We start from the raw sequence: 22,932 nt of genomic DNA, 5'->3' as shown, positions 1-22,932 counted from the left end.
GTTTATATGCAACACAATTATATATATAAAAATGTTGCTTTCCTTTTAATATGAACAGTATATTACAAAGTTGGATGACACATTTTGTGAGCAGTATAGTTTGGAAAAAGTTGAAAAATTGAGCAAACATGAAATGTTTTTGAGCAGATATTTTCTTTTAAACATATTTAGTTAATATAATGATTGTAATATCACTCTTGAAGTGATAAACCATTGCTAAAATTCAACAAGACACAGCGATGCTCCACATACTGAACTGAAAATAAAAGTTCTCAATTTTTTTCATCACAATCTTGAAGAACTGAAAAGAAACAGATACCATTTATATAAGCTTCCAAATAGTGACAGAACAGCTAAAGTGCAGTTTTGGCTTTCAGACCTGTGGTGTAATACACCAGCAATGGCAGTTCATGGGATTTCTTTTCTCTATCTGAGTTTACTCCTGACTGCTATGTTTCATAGTGTTATGGACTGAACTGAAGTCAGAGACATTACTTACAACCCCCTTGGCTGAGAACACCAATGCTTAATAACAGCTGTTAGAGTTGCCTTATAGAATTTAAAGTGTGGATTAACTAACACTATTTAAAACAGTGATCAGTTCAAAACAGCTCTGTGTGTGTGTGTGTGTGTGTGTGTGTGTGTGTGTGTGTGTGTGTGTGTGTGTGTGTGATGAAAGACAAATGAAGCCCAACCTATTTGCTTTACTAGAAGTGGAAAATCAAACGTGGTCATTAGGTGTGGCTTTTTGCTTTACATCTGTGTATTGGAAACCCCTAAAGATATGCACAAGACCTTCACTATTGAGTGCACTTTGATCTCAGAGTTCAAGTGGAAAATACCTCATAAACATGTCCACCCTTTGAAGCTTTATGATATTCCACCAGGCCACCTCCACCTACAAAACTCTCCTGGTCTCTTTGTTTCAGAGCAAACAAGTTGGTGTTTGCAAAGAGCATCTTTAAAAGAGATGTAAAATACATTCAACTTTGATTCTTTAATCTTCGTCACTTTTGAAAAAACCCAAAAACAGTATTTGCTACAGTTTGCTTATGGACACATTCTGAACCTTGAATAAATCTGCAGTTTTGTTCGTTTCACTCATGCTCTGATAATGAGCTCAAATCTCCGTTTATGAAATTGCAACTTCCATATCTTACCAGCAGGGGGAGCAGTCTCACATACGGATGCAAGCCTGAGAAAGGAAAATGTAATCAGGAATACGGGGCCCTCCATAGAGTTTTATGTGATGATGGTGACAAAGATGCTTCTTTCTATGAACTCATGCCATGCCACGGCTATTTATATATAATTTAAATTAGTTCTCACGTCTATGGATTATCGTGAAAGAGTAATTTTATTATGTTTAGTTCAATGTAATAAGTAGTGGTGCTTTAAAAAAAAAGAAAGGGGCCCAATTCAACAGTGTGAAAGTCCACAGAATAGCGTTCATTAAACAGTTCCTACTAGTTAACTTCAAACTACATCATCTATATGAACTGTTTACGGACATAATATTTAGCTTTTTTTTTTTTTTTTTTTTGCTTCATCAATCACCACCTAGATTTTCTTCAATACGTGTAAATTACTACATTTTACATGCACAGCTTTATGCACAGAAATTAATGTTAATATTGCTATACGCATGCGTTGTTATTACCACAGATTTAATGCCAGATGAGGTTGAGTATATTCCTCCTACTGCTAAATGGTTATGTTTTTATCTCATCAATCCCAGTCTATCCTGATTGTCCAGCCTCTAAAAAGGGACAGCTAATAACCCGAGCAAGCTGTCCTTCATACAAATCTATCAGCGTGCAGAAAAGAGGAGGAGGAGAGTCACCCAGCTGTCCTGTACACCACTAAATGTGGGCGGATGGAATGGTCCCCCACCTCCTCGTCTGCCAATGGCAAAGCAATGAGAGAAGACCCGGTTGTGCGTGCGTGATCTGCACTCTTCAATCCGTAGCTCCTCGGCAGCTCACCCTGAAACACGCACAGACACACGCGCGCGCACGCACGCACGCTTGCTGGCACAGGGAGGCACGCGCACAACGCGTCCGCAAGCAGGAGATGCAGGAGCGCCACGGACTGCTCTCCACCGACAAGAGCATTACCGAAGCGCTTCTTGGTTTACCGCGAGCTCCGCAGACCCGGGCAGGACCCCAGAGAAAAGCACGCGCCTCGTCCTGCTGTCCCATGCCACCATGCGCGTGCTTTCGCCGCGCGCCGCTCTTCTGTCGGTCTCCTACTCTCAGCTGTTCCTCATCCTCACCAGCGGCAGCTACCTGTGGGTTTCTCATCACTGCCTCCACTCTTCACTGCTGCGGCTCGGTAGACCGGTTTACTGCTTAAGTGCGCTAAGTAGACGTGTGGATGTGTAGTGTTGTGGGTAACAGGTGTTTGAACTCGTTCTTACCGGCTTTCTGATTGCTTTTTATTGGGAGTTTTATTATGGGACGCACCTGTATGAAGAAAAAAAAAAACAGGCGGTGGAACCTGTGCGCATTTTACTCCAGACAGAGAAGAACTAATTATTACCTGTTTATATGGGAATACAGTTAAGTGCAAAAGTATGCTTACCCTTAGGGCTAACATTATTATTATTATTATTATTATTATTATTATTATTATTATTATTATTATTTTATAACAAGTATTCTTCATCATTAAAGCAGGCCATATAGTGTATAAAAAGTATGCTTACCCTTAGGGCTAACATTATTATTATTATTATTATTATTTTATAACAAGTATTCTTCATCATTAAAGCAGGCCATATAATGTATAAAAATTATTTTTTTAATCAGAAAAAAATAGTGACAAAACATGCTTTCATTTTCGATTTTTCCATCTTCCTTTAAAAATTTGATATTATTATTATTTGACAGGCTGCCCTGTACATACACTCACCTATAACTGTCTCCGGACATTAAGCAACTTTTGCATCCCCCTAGGTGTAACATTTGCCCCATTATTGCTCCCGAGATGCCTATTTAATTTTTCCATATCGCCTGACTATTTTCTGCCATTTTTTCACTTAACATATAGGTTTTTTAAACATATATACATTCTAACAAATTTTATACTAGCTTGAGTTAGCTTGAGTATGAGTTGGTTCCAAACATTATAATTTAAGGCTTAGACTTTGCTAATTATTTCCCAACTTTTCCCTATTTTATAGCTAAAAATAAAATGTACCAAAAAAAAAAACCACGCCAGATTTTCCATTTTCAAAAAGATTTTTAGTAATATTAATCCAAAGTCTATAGGAAATGCAAACCTTGGTGCTCAAATGTGTGAAAGCATGTTTAAGCAGCAGCAATGATGATGATGATGATGATGATCATTCTAAACAGAGCAATTAATCTTTTAAAGCCTTATTTCATGCACTGGTTCAGAACCAAATAAAGATGTTGAATCCTCAAAATTTAAACTGTTGAGCAGTGTACCCAACAGTGGAAAATAGTAACCCCAAAGAGCTCTGTTTTTCCAATTGGCAATTAGTGGCCACTGTTTTATTTTCCTAATGGCACAACCAGCCTTGCTCAATGCCCAATGCTTATGGCCAGTGAACTTCACGAAAGATCATCACATTATCTGTCAAACTGTTTCCATAAAGCAAGTGAGAGTAATGTATGCCTGCACTTTTCTCTGATCTCTGATGTTTCAGTCATAGCGTTTTAATACTTTCATCCCATGGAGAAATTAGGTTGCCATACATTTAAATCTTTCCACTGGACCACAGCCTTGAGGTTTAAATAAGAGGAGAGTGCATGGATACTGTTTCAGAAGTGGTCATTATTATGTTAAGGATGGAGCACCACATTATTAAATGATATAACATTGTTTTCCTTACATTGTATTATGTAGATATACCTCTGACTGTATACACTGCGGACTTAGTTGGGCTTTCTTTGAGGCATTTGTGCTGTTGACTGTAAAATTTTTACAGATCTGAATGGGAAGATAAGATTCACTGATGTTTGACAAGTGCATATAAAGAAGATAGCAGATATTGGTGACTTCAATTTCTTTATTTTAAGAGGACATTTTACATATTGAAAATAGCATTTTCATACATGTGGGTTGTTTTGTTAAATAACTGATATATAATGTATAAATTTGTTTCAGGAAAAAACCTTTTGAAGAACCAGATTATTGTAAAACAAACTTGAATTACAAGAATAGTCCACATTTCAAATCAAATCAAATCAAATGTTATTTGTCACATGCACATACATACAGAGTACGACATGCATTTTATGTGTGGGGCGATGTTTTATTTGGCTCATATATTCCTTTTGTCCTTTTATGCATATTGTATTGATCTGTACATTGGCTTGTTGATTTGTTTGGATATTTTAAGTGTTTGTCCTATAAATTTCTAGTTTCTTGTTTGTTTGAGAGAGGTTAGTTGTTTAGTTGTGATTTGTAGGTGAAAAATGTAAACAAAAAGTTTGATTGATGTTGATTTTTGTTCTCCTACACAGGGCCCTATCTTCAGTGGTGGCTCTTGGTGCCAATATTATCTGCAACAAAATCCCCGGACTGGCCCCCAGACAGCGTGCCATCTGTCAAAGTCGCCCAGACGCCATCATTGTTATCGGTGAGGGTGCTCAGATGGGTATCAACGAGTGTCAGTTCCAGTTCCGCTTTGGCCGATGGAACTGCTCCGCCCTCGGTGAGAGGACCGTCTTCGGCCAAGAGCTGCGTGTGGGTCAGTAATCCATCCTGGCATGCTGGCTTTAATTGACACAAATATGTGTTTGTGTATGCTCGTGTCACTATATTTATTGTTGCAAGATTGGTTTAACTGGCAGATGCACTCTTACTGTGGCAGTGCAGTCTGTAAAACAAGAGATGAGAGGAAAATCGGGGAATGGAAATGGGGACAGAGTGGGGCGATCAGTTCCCGTAATGTTGTGGGTGACTAAACTTGGACTTTGACTAAAAGCAACTTTCATTACACTAACAACGATGAATTTACTGTAATACGTTTCAGCCTTATGCACACGAGCACACACACACACACACACACACACACACACACACACACACACACACACACGCAGATGCACATACTACTTATTCTGAGAAAACCTCAAACATAAGAAGTAGACTGTGTTTGCTGGGGTGCACATTTTCTGAATTTATTTTTGAGTAATGGGAATTTAAATGTCGAATGTTCATATAAATGGCCTCTCAGTTAAAAATGTTTTGTTTTGGTCAAAGTGTGGTTGGGAGCTGTGTCTAATCCACTGGCCCTGGTAACAATCACTTTTTTAGGGGTGGGGGGTGGGGTGTTGGCTGACTCGAAGCTGGCTGCATTTATTTCTTTTGTTCAATTAAATGTATCTGTTTCTCTGCTGTGGCGTTCTCCATAGAAGGCTTTCCTTCATCTGAACACATCCCTCTATTATGCTCTTTTGTGTTTGTGGTAGTTCAAATTATGATTGCATGATTTTCAACCAAAACATATTTTCCTAAAATACTCTTCCCGTCATTGAGAATGAAAGCATAATTGTCTTTGTAGGGGTTTGAACTGTCATCTCACATAAATCTGTTAATACCACAATTTTCATTTAGCTTTTACCCAAAGCAACCCACATACATTTGTGGAAGTAGCACTATGTTAAATGCTAAGATAAAATACATCAAATATAAGATTTTCTTTTTCTCAAATCCATTTGATGACCTAGCAGTTAGCTTTTGCATTCAGCTGGAGCATGAACAAAAACTCTATTTTATATTCAATGACTCAATGAGTCATCAGTGAGTATATATAAATATGTTCTAAAATAAGAAGATATCTATGCCATACTAAAATAATCACATGATCTGCATGCAATGTTGCTCACAGATCCCAATGGTAAATGCATGGCATAGCAGTTTCAGAGCGTATACCTGTACATGCAGTAAGTAAAACTGCCTGGATTGCAACAAAAATATTATTATTCATATACAGGATGCATTCCTGCCTCACGCCCAGTGATCTATACCATTACTATGACTAACATAAAGCAGTTAATGAAGCTGAATGGAGGAATGAACCAAAACTATTTACAGTTTGTAATGACCCTAGGTACCTGTTAAGACTAGATGCCTCCCACCAACTTAAAATAGAAACCTTCAGACCACCTGTAGCCTTGTGGTTAGTGGTCCACCAGCAGGGGGCACTTTTATCTCCCTTCTCCCCCCTGCAAAAATGCAAGATTTACTGACTGAGCACATATCAAAATGATCACACCTCTGGTCAGATACTAAACACTATAAACTACTTTCTAATTTATGCTTGGAAAGCTGAATCGGTGTTACATCAGAATGTCTATTTCCAACAACCTAATTAGCATTCATGTGTGCACTTGGTGGAAAAAATGGTGAATGCTGAATAGATGGCGACCAGACAAGCACTTCAACAGAGTGTTCAGACTGAACTGAGATCACATAGCAAATATGACTGACTTCCACCAAATGTTTTAGTCCTTTTCTTAGTTTGTCTGTATGTGAGGCAGTCTGGGAAAACCCTTCAGATATTTCTGGGTCTGGTTTCTTAAAAAAGCTTACATTTATAAATGTGTGTATTCTACAAGTAATTAAGTAAGTTAAGAATCTCTATATAAAAAAAACATTATAGATTTGACTTGGTTCTTTATCTGTGAAGATAATTCATCAGAAGCCAATAATTAAAAAACAGCACAATGCTAAATGCACCCTTTCTAGCTAAGCCCTCTGTTTACATGTGGCAGGTGATAGTTAAACTAAAAACTAATTTCCCATTGCACTGTAATACTCTACAGAATATGATGTGTATCCGTCTTTTTCATCTCCCTAGGCAGCAAGGAGGCGGCGTTTACCTACGCCATCACCGCAGCTGGAGTGGCCCATGCAGTCACAGCAGCCTGCAGTCAGGGCAACCTGAGCCACTGCGGCTGTGACAGGGAGAAACAGGGGTACCAGAACCAAGAGGAGGGCTGGAAATGGGGTGGATGTTCAGCCGACGTCAAGTATGGTGTTGAGTTCTCTCGTCGCTTTGTGGATGCTCGTGAGATTAAAAAAAATGCCCGTAGGCTCATGAACTTGCACAACAACGAGGCAGGCAGAAAGGTAATTTTAGTGCTAATATCAGTTAAAACGCAGCACATGCACACTATTCTATGAGAACATAAATTGTTTTTGGCATCAGGAATAATGTGTAATTTTCCAGCTAATTGGCTGACAAGTAAAATCAATTAGTCTTCTCCTCCATTGTTTGACACAGGAGGTATGGGAACGATACACCACCCGACAATGATGATTCTTCATAATAAAGGAACATGCTCATTTTATTGAGAAATGATTCTGACCTGATTGAGACAAAAACACATTGACTAATTCGAAAGACTCGTTTTTAAAATGTAGCACGTCATGAAATATAATTCACAGGGAAGAGGTCTGCACTTCTTGATACATGTTATGTTTTCTGCAAAATATTATGCAGTGTTCATTTTCTGCAGCACTGTACAATGTCTCCAGGTCCACGTTTATAATTAAGGCAAGTTGGCATGCATTATGGAAACGTTCCACTTCCCGATTAGCCTAGCCCGACCTGATCCATGCTCTCTCGTTTCATTTGTCACTTCAGGGGCCGAGAAAAGGGGGGGGTTGTTCATACAAAGCCCATCCATAAGTAGAATTACAGTGCCTAATGGAGTGGTTATGGAGTTGAGGCTTTCTTCGTGTGTGACAGGAATGCAAAGGCCAATTCGACCAGTGGCTGCCAGTTGGAGAAGTGCCACAGCCCCTCAGTCCCTTCATTGAATTACAGAGCATTAAGTCAGGATACAGGATATTATTGCTAGTCTCTTTCTCTTCCTCTGTTTCGTTCACTCTCTTTATTCATACACAGCCAAATCAGGTTTTGCTCAGCTTGACCAACACATCATGATGTGGCCTTCAGAAACAAGGCAAAACCATATCAGCTGATTTTTGCATTAATTATTTTACTCAAATTAAATTAATGTTAGGTAACATGGAATTTCAAGAGACTTAAAATAAATTGTGGTGACATTATTTCAATCCTAATGATTGAACGTCTCCAGTCCTTTAATTCAGAGCTGATCACAGCCATAAATTAAACAGTTTCAAGTCAACTGCCTGTAGAATATATCAGTAACAAAACACAAACAGATCCACATTTAACTCAAACGTTACTGTATAAACAAATGGTTACTTGAGAGTGGTGGACTTTTTTCTTGCCGTCTGATGTGGCTTTTGGAAGGTAGGGAAAATTACAAGGTATGTTTTGGCAAAAAACAAATTTTTCCTCCCAGATCTGACATATAGCTGGCAATACTTATTGGGGCATTGCGCAGAATTTATTGAATAATGGGGTTTGGTTTGTTTTGCCGCAGCGAGTCAAAGCAGAATGTCAAGCATTTCCTTCATCGTTCAGCTGCATGAATTTGCTAATACCACAAATGTCAAACCTGATGCAACTTTAGCTTAAAGTCAAGTTCCATGCGATTAATAATAATAATAATAATAGTCAACAATACAAAAGTTTTTTTATGTAATGGCTATATACACTTGAAAAATAAAGTGCATAATTTTTTTACTTTTGGGTAAGTAAACAATTTGTGTACGATTTTTATATGTAAATAGTGACTTATGTGACTTTCCATTTAATGCAAAATGAGATTTTCCCTGTAGAATTCATTAGTTTCTACCTGAAGGCAACATTTTTCCTGCCCTAAGAGCTGTTGAAAAATGTAACAACTACCTTACAGATTGAAATAGGATTGATATAATTAAGCATTCATGAGTCTCAATCATCAGGCCTGGAATTGCCCTACAATGATAGATTGTGTCCCTGCTCTCTCAGATTCTGGAAGAAAGGATGAAGCTGGAGTGCAAGTGCCACGGTGTCTCAGGCTCCTGTACCACAAAGACATGCTGGACAACATTGCCCAAGTTCCGTGAGATCGGCTACGTGCTGAAAGAGCGGTATGGTGCCGCTGTACAGGTGGAGGCAGTGCGAGCCACTCGCCTGCGCCAGCCCTCCTTCCTGCGCCTTAAGCAGTCACATGGCTACATAAAGCCCACTGACACGGACCTGGTGTATTTGGAACGCTCCCCAAATTACTGTGAGGAAGACACATTGACGGGGAGTACAGGGACTAGGGGCCGCCTCTGCAACCACACCTCACCCCACCCAGATGGCTGCAACCTCATGTGCTGCGGCCGCGGTCATGACACACACCAGTATACACGTGTGTGGCAGTGTAACTGCAAGTTCCAGTGGTGCTGCTTTGTCAAGTGCAACACCTGTAGTGAAAAAACAGAGGTGTTCACTTGTAAATGAGAACAAGGGAAAAACAAGCAGGGGGGCACAGAAGTGTGAAGAGGAAGTGAGAATAAGCTCAGTTTATCATGGCTTCATTTTGCACATCAGGTACTCATTGCAGGGGAAAAGGATCAACATAAAAGATGAGATTTTTGGAAAAAAAGTGCACTGACTACAGTCTGAAACAGCATATAAGTTCATACTACATGTAAAACTACACACAGTATAAGGATTTTACAGCTCAGAGTATCTGAGGCGAATGGAAGAATTTTATGGGGATCTGATGGTGACTGTGTTTGCATGATTATGTCAAACAAATAAGCTGATAACCTTGAAGGAAAAGAACCAATTCTAAAGACTGGAGCTGTTCAAGGCAATGTCTGTGGATGGATGGGAGAAAAGACATGTTTTTCACAACATAATATGCTGGATTACTTCACATGTTCATTCACACTGTATCTGTTTGAACACTGAAAAAAGACTTCTTTGTTCGTTTTTTGGAGAGAGAGAACTGCATAGTTCTTGTCCTGACTTTGTTAAGGCCGATGTCTCTTTTACAATTTCGAAAAATGGTTGCTACTGATTTGTTGTTGTATTTCATAGCTCATAATATTTCAGTACAATTGTTTAATAAGAACACAAAAAAAAAACAGGTGTCAGATTCAGCATATGAGTATTTATATTCCCCTGCATTTCTCTGCTGCTCACTGATAGAAAACAGGCCAGCTAAGTCCACAGCCAACTAGACAAGATGTCATGAGGTCACTGAATGTGTTGCCGATTGCTGTGGTGGGATGTGTGATGTTCTGCTTTGTTGTGAACATGATATATATATATATATATATATATATATATATATATATATATATATATATATATATATATATATATATATATATATATATGTATAAAAAATAAACCACCACAATGCACCATGTGGCAATACAAAAATACAATGAATTACGCAATGTCTGTACATCTCAGTGCAAGAATTGTCTTTACTGCCTGCACAAAAGTGTGGGAGTGCAAATGCTGGTAGAATATTTCATGGAAATGCAATCGGGTGACCAAACTATGCACAGAATATTCTCACAAATGCCAGAGACATGGGATTCCACATTACTGGCCCAGCTTGCACCCCCCCTGCCCCAAGCCAACTATATTCCGCCTGAGCCAATGGAATTTGCCTAACCATACAGTGGGGGCTGACAAGATTCATGGGTAGCAACATTCTTTTATTCAAAATTGTTTATGCAAGGTTAAGGACTGGCAAATTTGAGAAAGTATATTTTTTTACACAGAAAATCTGGCACTTTATATCATGTATATTCAGAAAAAGAGTAATTATTACTATGTTCCTTATTATATATTATCCTTGTTTCTTTATGATTTGAACCATGAATTATGCTGACCTTTGTCCCAAATTAATGATGTACACTGTTTGTTCTTTCCACAGCAGCCCATTTCTTTTTAAAAAATATCTACTTTGACATGAATCCATCTCATCGTTTTGTAGTTTGGTTTAAACATAGTAGTATTGCAGCAATGTTATTAGGTTAATAAATGAATTCATTTCAGTGAACATCGCTGTGCACTCACTGTGTGGTTGAAAACAAAACCAGAAATCATTGTTTAGATATTAAAAAGATTAAATCAGATAAACTTTATGTACCATTTTCCAAATTGACTGCAGTTGAGTGATGTGTGATTGTTGCTGGCGTGGCATGACACTGCTCTCCGCCCAGTCCTGCCCAACAAGGATTTGAATAGCTGTCCACGCCGCCTCATTCCCTCGCTCAGCGCTCTTTTCCTGTGTGAAAAGCATTACAGGCAGCCAACGGAGCAGAAGTAAAGCAGTCGTGTTTTGTTAGCCGTCTGAACCGCTGGCTACCGGAACCCCATAAGCTCCCTACACTATAGCCTGGATTGGGAGAAAAGTCAACCTCAACTGTTTCACACAAACATTTTGTCATTAAAAAATATGAGGCAGAGCAAACAGGGTGGCGCAGGGTGAGGGGAGGCCTCCGCAGCCGGGTATTATGCAGGTGTCAGGAACACTCAGTTCATTTAGTCAGAGTAAGTGAGGGCCGAGGTGTCAATCCATCACACAAAATAACACTTATGGTCTGATTGACCTTAGTGCAATATACTTGGGCCAAAACTTTGGTCCGTGTCTGAGGACATGATGGGCTAGCTAAGAATGTAAGATGATCAGATAAGTCATAACCGCTAAGTATAGATGAGCACTGCTAAAGGAGCAGCTGGTGTTTTTTTTGTAAAAAAAAATTGTTTTGAACCACAATTGGAGTGGAAGACTAGTGATTATAATATTGATAAGTGACTATTCTTTTAACTGTAGAAGAGAAAAACAGACCATGGACTACATGGCCTTGCATTCCCAAAGTGGAAAACCAACACACAAAACACAAAAAAACAGGGACCCAAGTCCCACGGTTATTGAGAGGAAACCCTCATGTGAACGGATCAGGAGGGCCCCAGGTCTCCATAAACCTCACTGGATTAGAGATTAACCTCTGTTCCCCACTGGTCACTAGTGTTTCTTTGGTGGCTGAAAAGCCAGGAAGACATGGGTCTCCTTGTTTCAGAGGATTTGAATCCTATTCAGTGGGAGCTAGAATCAAAGGCCACTAAATGCATCACAGGCATCAGCATGAGTCCCTGCAGAAAAAACCCATAGTGTTCCCCTTATGCAAAGAGTACAAAGCAAAGTAACCCCCCACCACCCCTCTCTGTCTCCGCTTCCCTGCCCCCTTGAGTTCTAAATACTGATTGGATATTAAAATGCACTCTGTGTTTTCTGTGTGCACAACGGTCTCTGTGGGTGTCTTAAGCTGTCTGCAGAATGTGATGTTGAGTACAGAGGAGTGGATGAAATGAGAGGGCTCCAGGTTTAGTGCTCTCTCTGCTCTTTCTCCTTTTTGAGAGGTCGGAGGAGCAGGTTGCCATCTCTCTCTTGTACACAGAAGCCCAACTCTCTGATCATGGAGTCATCTGCTACCCCCTGCCTCCTTAAGCATTGCACCAGCTTCTGGTTCTCCACATTGTGCTCCAGAATGTTCCGGATGGCAAACACAGCCCATTGGCTTATGACTGGGGCCATAGTCAAGGAAAAGTATGCAATCAAAGATGCATCATACATATATGCCAATCATTAAAACATATGTTAAATGCATAAATATAATATTGTACATTTTTAAATATTTCATTTTACAGTTACTGCAGACCTTCAGTTTTAAATGACGGGTATTTACACCACTTGATTGTACATACAAAACTTCTTGAATGATAGAATTATACAGTACCCAAATGCAGACTATCCACATTCAAATTTTAAAGTAGATGTAGCCACATTTATGATAAGATGCATTTAAGACCTCATGTTCTGCACTTTTAAAAACATTGTCAATGTGTTTGACTAAATTGGCCTTGCAGTTCTTAATTGACCTTTTCTCGATAAAATACATACACATCTACATACATAGATATACATGTACATCCATGTACATATGCATATTATCGAGAGGATTTACAAAATGCAAAATGAGCAAACAGAAAAGAAATTACAAATCAAGGGTGTGACCACCTTTTGGATTTCAGTTCTTACACTTTGCACATAAACAGGCATTTTGTATAATCAAGTCTGATGTATGATTACCAAGACCAAGCGGGTGCTAATAATCAATTTCATATGTAGGTTGAAAAAAAAAGTTATTAATTGAAACACAAACAGCTTTTAAGGAGGTTTAAGCCTGGGTGAGTAACAGTTCATGGACAGCAGTTTCATTTGACAGCCAATACACCATGGCAAGACTAAGCACAGCAAAAGGATGTGCTGTTTAAACTATTTTGAAGAAACACAAAGAATTGGGCAATTTTTAGGGACCGTAGTGCTCGGCCAAGGCACCTTAATGTAGCCATTGAAAGACATATTATGCTTACTACCCTTCTGAAGATGTTCAGTAGAGCAGACAGCAAAAACCTGGTGGAAACCAGTGGTACCCAGGAACACCCAGTTACTATCTGGAGAAGTTTGGCCAGAAGTGGTCTTCATGATTCATATTCTGATGAGTCAGGACTGATGAGTCAAAATTTTAAATATTCTGGAAAGATGTTTGCAGGAGAGCGGTACAATAATGAGTGTATGCAGGCAACAGTGAAGCAAGGTGGAGGTTTCTTGCAAGTTTGTACAAATGTTGTTGGAGATTGGGTCAGGATTAATGGTGTTTTTAATGCTGAGAAATAAAGGCAGATATTTATCCATCATGCAATACCACCAGGGAGGTGACTGTTCGGCCCCAAATGTATTTAGCAGCACGACAATGACCCCTAAACATACAGCCAATGTCATTAAGAGCTATCTTCATTATAGAGAAGAATAAGGAGTCTTGGAAGTTAGGGTTTGGCCCCGACAGAGCCCTGATCTCATCATCATCGAGACTGTCTGGGATTACAACATACAAAAGAATTTGAGCCTACGGTCACAGACGATCTGTGGTTAGTTTTCCAAAATGTTTAGAACAACCTGCCTTCAGAGTTTCTTCAAAAACTGTATGCAAGTGTAGCTACAAGACTTGGTGCTATTTTTCAGGCAAAGGGCAGTCACACCCAACATTGATAGAATTAAAAATTCACATTTGTTTTCATCTTGTTCATTATTAAAAATCAACAATTAACAATTTATTAACCTTTTTTTTTTTTTTTACAATTTATTACTTCAAAATTGTAAGACACTACCATGTATGGATTATATTATTCACTAAACAAATACACCAACTTTATTCAGTTGGGGCTCTGTTAGATGAAGTACCTTGAAACTGTGGTGTAGGAAACTGGTCAGGAGCCTCAGCCAAAATCATCTACACTTTAACTCTGATAGAGCGATTGCTCATTTCCCATCTTGTGGTGTGGTAAACCATCCAAACCATCCATTAGTTATGGAAGCTAAGGGGCTTTTTTTCTCTGAGCTTTTTGGTGCACAGCTGGTTGCTAAACTGGAAAACAGGCATTATCAAAGCAACATAAAGACATGAGGGATGTGCAGTCATGACCAAGGATACAGGGATTGTTACTGTCTATACTGCAGTTGTCCAGGGTGAGGGCTATACCGTCCAGTTCTCTGACCTAAAGAGACAAGTGAAAATTACAAAAAGGACATTTGTAACCTGAAGACATATCCAGAAACAGCAGTTTTGTTAGCTGGGCATATAGTAAGTGAGACTGGAGAAAATATCTTTCTGCTGAAAAATCCTGGGCAGAGTAGCTCTGGTCTGAACAACACAAACAAGATTCAAAAGCAATTTTTCATTTAGTTTAATTTAATTTTACATGGCCACAAAATGAAGGTTGTAAAGTTCCAAAGTTTGCAGTTTACATTTTTGTGCTTACAATTTTAATTACTATGACCATGTATTGTCTACATTATATTGCTTTTATCTAAAGAAAATAGACATAAGAATAAATAAAAAGCAAATTATAGCTTAATTATATAGATGGAGAGTCTTTTTTAGCCTTTTTTTTTCTAACTGTACTTGGTGAGGTACCATAGAAGAAAACTAAGACACACTTATATTGCTTTGCATGATGCCGTCATTGCTACATTAAACTTATCTGTACATTTCTCCTTATTGTGCAAATGGGAAAACACCCTTTAGATACAAACCTGCCCTTTCCAGTGCTCATTAGCCTCTCATTGACTTGAAATATAGTATCTACAGTATCTAGACAACACAGAAGTTTGCTTTTTTTTATCTGAAAACTCAAATTTGCTATTCTTATCAAGTCTGCACAAGCACTGGCAAACTGAATCATCCCATATGCTGATAGCCAGATAAGGGTTGATAACATCTTACCATCTATTTGTTAAACAACATAAAGGAATTGGGCTCTAGCTGGGCTCATTTCTTTTAAATATTATATTAATGTATATAAAACAGCAGGCAGGGGCTTCTAATGTGGCAACCATTAGATTTTGAAGAAAGACTGGAATCAAAAGTGTTCTACGCCATCCAACCACCTTGGCGCAGAAAAAAAAAGAAAAAGAAATGCTAACTACACACCTGTTCATCTTAAGCAAAAAAAGAAGTTAGTTGGGAGAGTGGGGGAGGTAAACAACTTTCAGGAACAAAACTCTAACGAGGCAATTAAAGACCAGCATGTCTTTGTGCTGGCACAGATGCAATATGCTCCAAAGAGGGAAACCCATGAGAACGCAGTGGTGAGTAGCAGCCTTAACAAGCAAAGGATTACACGGTCAATCAATGAGACCACAATCTCGGGGTGTCTCGCTATTGTTTTTTGACCTTTGGCCCTTTACTTGTGTGCCTTGACCCCATTTAACAAGACTGGTGCAGATCTCTGCACTTAGCTGACTGAATGGGAGTGATCTGAAAGAGTGCAAATGCTGCCATCACAGGAGGGTACTCACAAAGGAATTCATTAAAAAGAGAGTGAAGGAACAAAGTGAAAATCAGGTCGGGGTGGGCCAAAAGAGATGATACAAGCAGAGAGATTCGGAGAGTTCCTGGAGCTTTTATCAGTACATGCTAATCCCTAGATTAGTTTTCAAGGAGGGAGACTTCACTAACAAAAAAAACCCAAAACAGAACCAAAGTAGTTAATAGTCAGTTAAGGTGCAAATGTCTAGAAATGAGTTTACCAGTGCCAAATCTGAAGCATGAATACAAAGCCTTCAACAATCTGTTTCTTGGTTAATTTCCAAATTTGTGTCCATAAACCAGAGTGCTGGAAATTTGTTGAATAAAAACACATGCATCATTGAGTTATTTTGTCTAAAATTGAAAAAAGTGTAAATGTTTTAGAAAGAGGTAGGTCTTGACCCAGCTATTAATCTACACTAATTTTTATTTACTGTTAAAAAGTACACGATTAGTATTCTTTATTCCTGCATTTGTGTGGTTTGACTGTGTTGTACCTGATTCTGGTTGGCTGTATGTTCATGGCACAGGTTCCCAATCAGCCGGATGAGGTGGGCTTTAAAGCTGAGAGCAGGGTGTGTGCTTGCTTCACCTGCTGGCGTGAGACAAAAATCCTGCGCTGCACTGAACACATTTTTACTGGCCTTCCCTAGAAAATGCACTTCCTTCAGGAGCTCTAAAACACACAAGATATTAAGATGGTACAGTCATGGTGAACAATTGTAGAAGAAAAAGCATATGACAGAAAGGACATTTCATATTTGAAATAGAGACTAAAGTGATAAGGTTACATCTTAAAGGTAAAACCATTTGATGAGCAAGTGCATGCACCATTTATGTAATCTGTTCCTGCTTTAACAATATACATAGCATATGATCTGCATTTGCTATTTGTACAGTCTATAAAATATTCATATGGAAAAATTCAGAAATACAGAATTACCAAGCAAGAAAATCACAAGACAGAAAATGCAGAAATAAATCATGTACTGTCTTTCCCTTAGTCTCTCTAACCGTGGTACAATGTAGCGTGTAGCTGTAATGGAGTGTGACCTGGTGGTGGAATAAGTTCCCAGCAGTGGCACACAGAGAGACGACGGCTTTATGTGTTTTCTGAATGAGAAAAAATGTCCAAAAATAGACCCTTTCCAGTCAGGGGCATTTAAATAACCACAAAATCTGACGAATAGCTCATTCAAATGCTTTAAATCTAAAGTTGGGCTTACAGTAGGACTTTATTTTTGATTTTGGAATCGTAACAGTTGAAACTACTACTACAATTTTTCTGGTGATGTGAGTGTAAACAGACTTTCTGATCGAACACCACACAATCACACACATACACAAAATTAAACCTCTAACACAATTGTTTTGGGGAAACCCTGAATTTACAATGTTCAGTTTTTTTCTTTAATAGTCAAGATTGACTGAACGCAGCCTGAATTTCTTAAGGAATTGTGTGAGGTTATGTGATAAATTTGTGTGGTGAAATTTTTGTTCTAAAATTACAGTTGTTCCTGATTTTATATATATGTTTTTCTTTTGTACATTTAAACCTCAAGTAATGTTACTGCAAAAATTATTCTATCCAAAAGCAAGAAGGGAAAAGATTCCATTCCGACTGCAGTGCACTCATCAACAGAAATGGAAAAACCCTTCCCTGATTATTGATTGATACTGTATATCTAATACATCACTAGCACATTTTCATATGTGGGAGAAAATCACACTCAGCTAGCAAGATATCAGCCTCTAATATTAACAGCATATATATTAAACCAATTCCAAATGTTTGGTCAAATAAATTGAAGTTTTCTTAAATTGATGGTGATAAAGTATGTTATACAAAGATAAACATAAAGTAGCCCCATGGTCCAAGCCACAGCCTGGGTGGAATTCTCAGCAAATATCAAAGAATTTGATGTCATCTTTTAACTATACATTTCATTTAATGTTTTAATTTCAAGCCCTGCTATTTCATTTAACGTTAGCTAGGCTGGCTGTCCAAATCATTAAAAAGTGAAGTGGAAATTAATTTATGTAAAGTATGGTAAACAACAAACATTTGTTTATGTGCATGTTGTAATTGTGTAATTATATTTCAAAATGCATCAAGAGCCACTCTGATGTTCTGGTGGTGCATTTATTATGCCAACCAGAAATAAAAATAAATCAATTGAAAAAATTAAAACTTAATATAAAATTTGACTGGCTGTCTGTTATTTTAAACCAGTTACAATTTTTAAAGTTGTGCAAGATACGTTATAATTTAAAAACATTCAATGTGATTTGCTAAGATTTAAAAACCAAACCTGGTAAGCTAACCAACCACAATGTATTTACCAATTGTTGTCTGGAGAAGGTCTGGGTGATCCTGCAGAGCCATAAATTTCATCTGTCCAGACGTCATGTCACAGAGAATATCCAGGAGCCTGATCACTGCCAAAGCCTTACTCACACAAACCAATTGAGGTATCAGTCAATTTTTTTTCAAATATCAACCCAGACATTTATCATCATACAGTGAAGCTTGAGGAGATAATTACCTGCTCATCAGCTGATGAGACTGAGCTAAGAGAGAGAACAGCCCTGCAGCTGTGCTGGAAGGACAATGCAAAGAACTGAGCTGTTTTAAGAGGAATCACACACTCTTCCTCTTTATTTTCTCCAAGATGGGCCATTACAAGCTCCAGTAAGGTAAGCCTTTTCAAAAGCAAGTGAAAATACACAGTCAGTACACTGTATGAGTCTTAACATGTGATTATACAGTGTCTGTCAGAGGTAATTAACGCGGAAAAAGCCTATTTATTACATAAACAGATTTTAGCAGACCATTGTCACATTTTACAAAACATTTATAAAATCTGTGCATTCTGTTACTGGTCCATGCTGCTTATCAGTGATCATCATTACATCATCTAAGTCATGATGATGCATATAAAGATATAACATTTCAGTATAACAATGACAACCAAACATCATATCGCTCACCTTTTGCAACTTATAATAAAATGCCTGAGTGAGCTAGAGCATCATACATGTTTAAGCTATGTTGCAAAGAAATAATTTATAACTGGTTTCCAAAAAGTATGAGCATTTCAGGTTATAGCACCCCAAAGAATTTCACAGACGCTACAGGCTCTTTATATTAAGCTTGGGTAAAGTTTCAGTGTTTCCTCTGAAGAAATTAGAAAATGTCAGCAAACTATATTCATATCATCTACTCATATTAGCAATCTAAGACACACATCCCATTTTGTCCTAATATAAACAAGATCTGTATGTTTTACTAGTATTAATGAAAACGGGTCTCAATGAGGCAGATAATCAATATCACTGAAGCAGACAGTCCTCTCTCCTAACCTTAAAATGGCAGCTACCATAATAGTTCTCTACCTTTCATGATCACTCATCACTGCATACATCTTCTCAGTGAGCGCAGAGGATTTGAAGAAATGTTGCGTCACAATCAGTACTCTGAAAAAAAAAACATTACACTGAATTTATACAAATTAAACAGATTTCTATTTTCTGCCTAACAGCTGAGTCTAAAGAATGGCAGTGAGATCTGCTAAAGACAACATACGTCCAATCGATGTCAGGCAGTGTCCGACACAGCTCCGTGATCTTCAACGCCACTTTCAACTTGATCGGATCCAAGCCCAGCTGCTCTGTCTTCTCTACATCCAGACAGGTGAATATCACCATGCACATATACGCCACAGCCTTTTCATCATCCAGTTTCAAAAAATCCCTGTAAAGACAAGGCCTGATTCAGAAGCACTCTTGGCAGTGTATACATGGAACCAGTCTTAGTATTAAGGGGACCTGCATAATGAAAAATGCAGAATTGGTTTGAGTGATGTAAATTGGCTTACAAAAACATGTGTGGAAAACCACAGGCCCAAATGTCATCTTTGCATAGTTGGTTCCCAACTGCGGCATTGCCGAGAAACTGAATTCCACATCGTAGTGCTGCCAAAACAAGATATTGGATCTGCTGCAATGTCAAACTACAATACAACAGTCACTCAAGAATGTAAATGTACTATACAGAAATGTCACATGATCATACAACATTGTGCTGAACTAGCCACGTAAGATTCAGGACCATTATTAGCAAAACGATGCCATTGGCCACATTAAGCACACTTACCATCAAGACGATCATCAGATGCTCCTGATGTAAGCTTAAGCAACTTTCCCAGAATCCCTAGGGATACCTGGATACATCCCTGATCCCTAATGGGGTAAAGGTTAAATGTGACACTTCTTGTGTTAAAAGCTTTAAAAGCACCTTGGTTTGTAGTACAGAGCTGAACATAAACATGGAAACACCTATACAGCTTCACATTTTATGCAGTTATCTTGTCAGCCAATCATGTGGGCAAAAACAAAAAGAGCAACAGTTCAAGACTTCCAGGAAGGATATAGTAAGCCATATATCACACTTTACAACCATGGTGAGCAGAAAAGCATCTTTAAACTCACAACACATAAACCTTTTTAAGTGAATGAGCTACAAAAGCAGAAGACCACACTAAGTTCCACTCTCATTAGCCAAGACAAAGAATCTGTGATTTTCATTGGCACAGAATCACCCAAGCTGAACAGCTAAACTTGAAAAAAGACCATTATATTTTTTTCCTATTCCACAACTGTCCAGTTTCAGACATTTATTAAAGCTGTATGGAGGCCAAAATAAACAAATGAACCAGTAGATACACAAAACTTGATGTTCTGCCAACCAATAGTAAGTCATCAAACTTGTTTACAGCAAAAAAGTGATTGATTTAAAATAATTACTACATTTTTTAAGCAAAACTCCATAGAATGCACAAATCCTGTACATTAAATTATGACTAAATGGTGAAAGAGTGCCTCAAATCACAGTGTTTGCTAAATCTCCCAATAATGCAGCTCAGCCACTGCAGCTCATCTGCTCATACTCTTTTTATATGGTTCCTTAAATATTACTTTCTTACAATTGAAACTTAAATATTGCAACTTAATGTGTGTGTACGTGAATGTGCAAGCCTAAGCCATGTTGGTACGATCGTTAATAAACCCATTATCCATTTGCAATGCAAGTTACCGTAGAATGCACTGGTTGCGAAGACACTGCACACAGGCATTTCTTTGAGCCCGGAAGCACTCAGCAGTAAGCTGGACACACAGTGGTGTTTTTACTGCCTCTTGATCCTCCTGAAGCTTATCAGACAGTCTCAGTAAAAGAGCAGAGAGACTGTGCAGGATCTCGGCCTTTACACCACACCTGGAAGCACAAAATACAGCACTGTACAATATATGCTTCCATGCAGCATTTGCAGTCCAGAAATTATCAACATTTATTTTCTGATAAAGCTGATTATCAAGGCAAACACATATCAAATATTATTACCACCTTTCAACTGTACCGGGTGGACACTTTCTCTCTGATTATCTCAAATCCTCTAACGTAATGTCTAATTCAGAGCATGTGTACAATGTCTTATTAGGCAGGTAATAGCCATTCTCATCAACCAAGCAATAGCAGGGTGGGATTTAAACTTACACCATTCTGGGCACTTGCTTTAACCACCAAGCAATGAAAAACAATGAGTTGTAGCACACTATGATCCAAAAAGCCTGTGCTTTTTTTTTTAAAAACAAAATCTTTGTTTTAAAATCAGTGATTTCGTTTTAGTGTTTGGTGGCACATTGGGTAGCATTGCTGCTTCTCATCTCCAGAGACCCCTGTTTGAATGGACTGATTAACATCTGTGTGGAGTTCTGCACATCCTTCTTATCTGTATGGGGTGTTCTTTAAATCCCCAAAAGCATGACAGTAGGTGATCTGGCTATATTAAAATTCCCCCCCCGAGCTTGAACAAATGTTTATGGTACCATGATAGACTGCAATCCCATATTGTTCCTGCTGAATTCCTGGATGTACAGTAACCCTGACCAGAGTTCACTACTTAAGTAGGAATGTTGGGAATTGTTGGTTTTATATGTAAAACATTTCTTGTTTCTGTGTCTCTAAACCCCTTCCCTTGGAAATCCACTTTAATAGTCATTCATACACAACTAAGAAACCATTTGAACAGGTATTACAGACACTGATGGTCAATCAGATTAACTACTGTAGCTCATTAGAAAGGATTTACCAACATTACAACTTTTCTAACCCACAGTCATGATAACGAGCTGCATGTTTTATGTTTCCTATTTAAAGCAAATTTAAATGTAATATCTTAATAACAATTGAATGTGTACAGAAGATCTACACCAACATTATGATACAATAGAAAACAGCTATATTATTAGAAATATTACTTCCATGGCTTTAAAATAATGTACGTTTAATGACTTACTTGTTGACCACAAACATCTCTCAAAAACATTTTAAATATACCATAACCAACAATAAGATTATCCAACATTATCTGTGCAAACAGTCGTCACAATGTGCTGACTAAACTAGCAGTCACAGCTGGGACTGGAGGCTGATGATCACTTTGTCCCCATAATAATATTTTCGCACCTGAACTGCTCATCTCTTAAAGCCTTCGTCAAACTCTGTAAGGAGGACAAACACTCCATATTTAGAGTGTCTGCGCACAGCGCATCCATCACGCACTTCCAGTTTAGCACGCTTTCACTGATCAAACCGGGAAATCCGCGTCACTAAGCAAAAGCTTTTCAAAATAAAAGTCCGGAAGTGACGTTTTTGGCTTCGCCACGAATTTTTTTATACGTTTTTGTTTCTTGTTCTTAATTAATTCTAGCATTTAATATACATGCTTGACACTTGATCACAGCTTCAAACCTATTGTATTTTTAAAAAATATTAATATAAGTATTTCGATATATTAGTGTGTGTGTGTGTGTGTGTGTGTGTGTGTGTGTGTGTGTGTGTGTGTGTATATATATATATATATATATATATATATATATATATATATATATATATATATATATATATATAGTATCTCACACAAAGTGAGTACCCTAAGTGAACATGTCAAAACTGTGTCCAAAGTGTAAATATTTTGTGTGAGCACCATTGCTATCTAGCACTGCCTTAATTCTCCTGGGCATGGCATTCACCAGAGCTGCACAGGTTGTTGCTGGGATCCTCTATCACTTCTCCATTATGACATCACACAG

General features: G+C 38.2%; 2 protein-coding genes across 2 annotated transcripts; one reads left to right on the top strand and one right to left on the bottom strand.

The window, feature by feature from the left end:
* Positions 1–1,806: 1,806 nt before the first annotated feature.
* On the top strand, positions 1,807–10,183 carry wnt7ba (wingless-type MMTV integration site family, member 7Ba). The gene is made up of 4 exons (XM_046873275.1): positions 1,807–2,290; positions 4,494–4,720; positions 6,836–7,107; positions 8,864–10,183. Exons 1-4 carry the CDS (start codon positions 2,208–2,210, stop codon positions 9,341–9,343), a joined length of 1,062 nt encoding a protein of 353 aa, XP_046729231.1. The 5' UTR covers positions 1,807–2,207; the 3' UTR covers positions 9,344–10,183.
* A 356-nt stretch (positions 10,184–10,539) lies between these two features.
* On the bottom strand, positions 10,540–22,448 carry atxn10 (ataxin 10). The gene is made up of 11 exons (XM_046873274.1): positions 22,307–22,448; positions 20,876–21,055; positions 19,937–20,022; positions 19,659–19,755; positions 19,367–19,534; positions 19,177–19,257; positions 18,327–18,483; positions 18,124–18,229; positions 16,278–16,456; positions 14,404–14,467; positions 10,540–12,436 (listed from the first exon to the last, which is right to left on the bottom strand). The coding sequence occupies exons 1-11, from the start codon at positions 22,393–22,395 to the stop codon at positions 12,237–12,239; spliced, it is 1,407 nt and encodes a 468-aa protein (XP_046729230.1). The 5' UTR covers positions 22,396–22,448; the 3' UTR covers positions 10,540–12,236.
* Between the last annotated feature and the right edge of the window lie 484 nt (positions 22,449–22,932).

Source organism: Silurus meridionalis, chromosome 18 (assembly GCF_014805685.1).
Source record: "Silurus meridionalis isolate SWU-2019-XX chromosome 18, ASM1480568v1, whole genome shotgun sequence".
In the NCBI taxonomy this organism is placed as follows: Eukaryota; Metazoa; Chordata; class Actinopteri; order Siluriformes; family Siluridae; genus Silurus; species Silurus meridionalis.
The sequence above is the reverse complement of the archived record's forward strand: the minus strand, read 5'-3'. Positions and strand labels throughout refer to the sequence as shown.

What these genes read in the sequence shown, in the direction of transcription:
- wnt7ba (XM_046873275.1), top strand. Translation starts at nt 2,208, where the DNA reads ATGCGCGTGCTTTCGCCGCGCGCCGCTCTTCTGTCGGTCTCCTACTCT. An exon ending in CTCACCAGCGGCAGCTACCT is followed by an intron (nt 2,291 to 4,493) that starts GTGGGTTTCTCA and finishes TCTCCTACACAG; the next exon opens with GGCCCTATCTTCAGTGGTGG. An exon ending in ACAACGAGGCAGGCAGAAAG is followed by an intron (nt 7,108 to 8,863) that starts GTAATTTTAGTG and finishes CTGCTCTCTCAG; the next exon opens with ATTCTGGAAGAAAGGATGAA.
- atxn10 (XM_046873274.1), bottom strand. Translation starts at nt 22,395, where the DNA reads ATGGATGCGCTGTGCGCAGACACTCTAAATATGGAGTGTTTGTCCTCC. An exon ending in ATCTGATGATCGTCTTGATG is followed by an intron (nt 19,756 to 19,936) that starts GTAAGTGTGCTT and finishes TTGTTTTGGCAG; the next exon opens with CACTACGATGTGGAATTCAG. An exon ending in TATAGACAGTAACAATCCCT is followed by an intron (nt 12,437 to 14,403) that starts GTATCCTTGGTC and finishes CTATGGCCCCAG; the next exon opens with TCATAAGCCAATGGGCTGTG.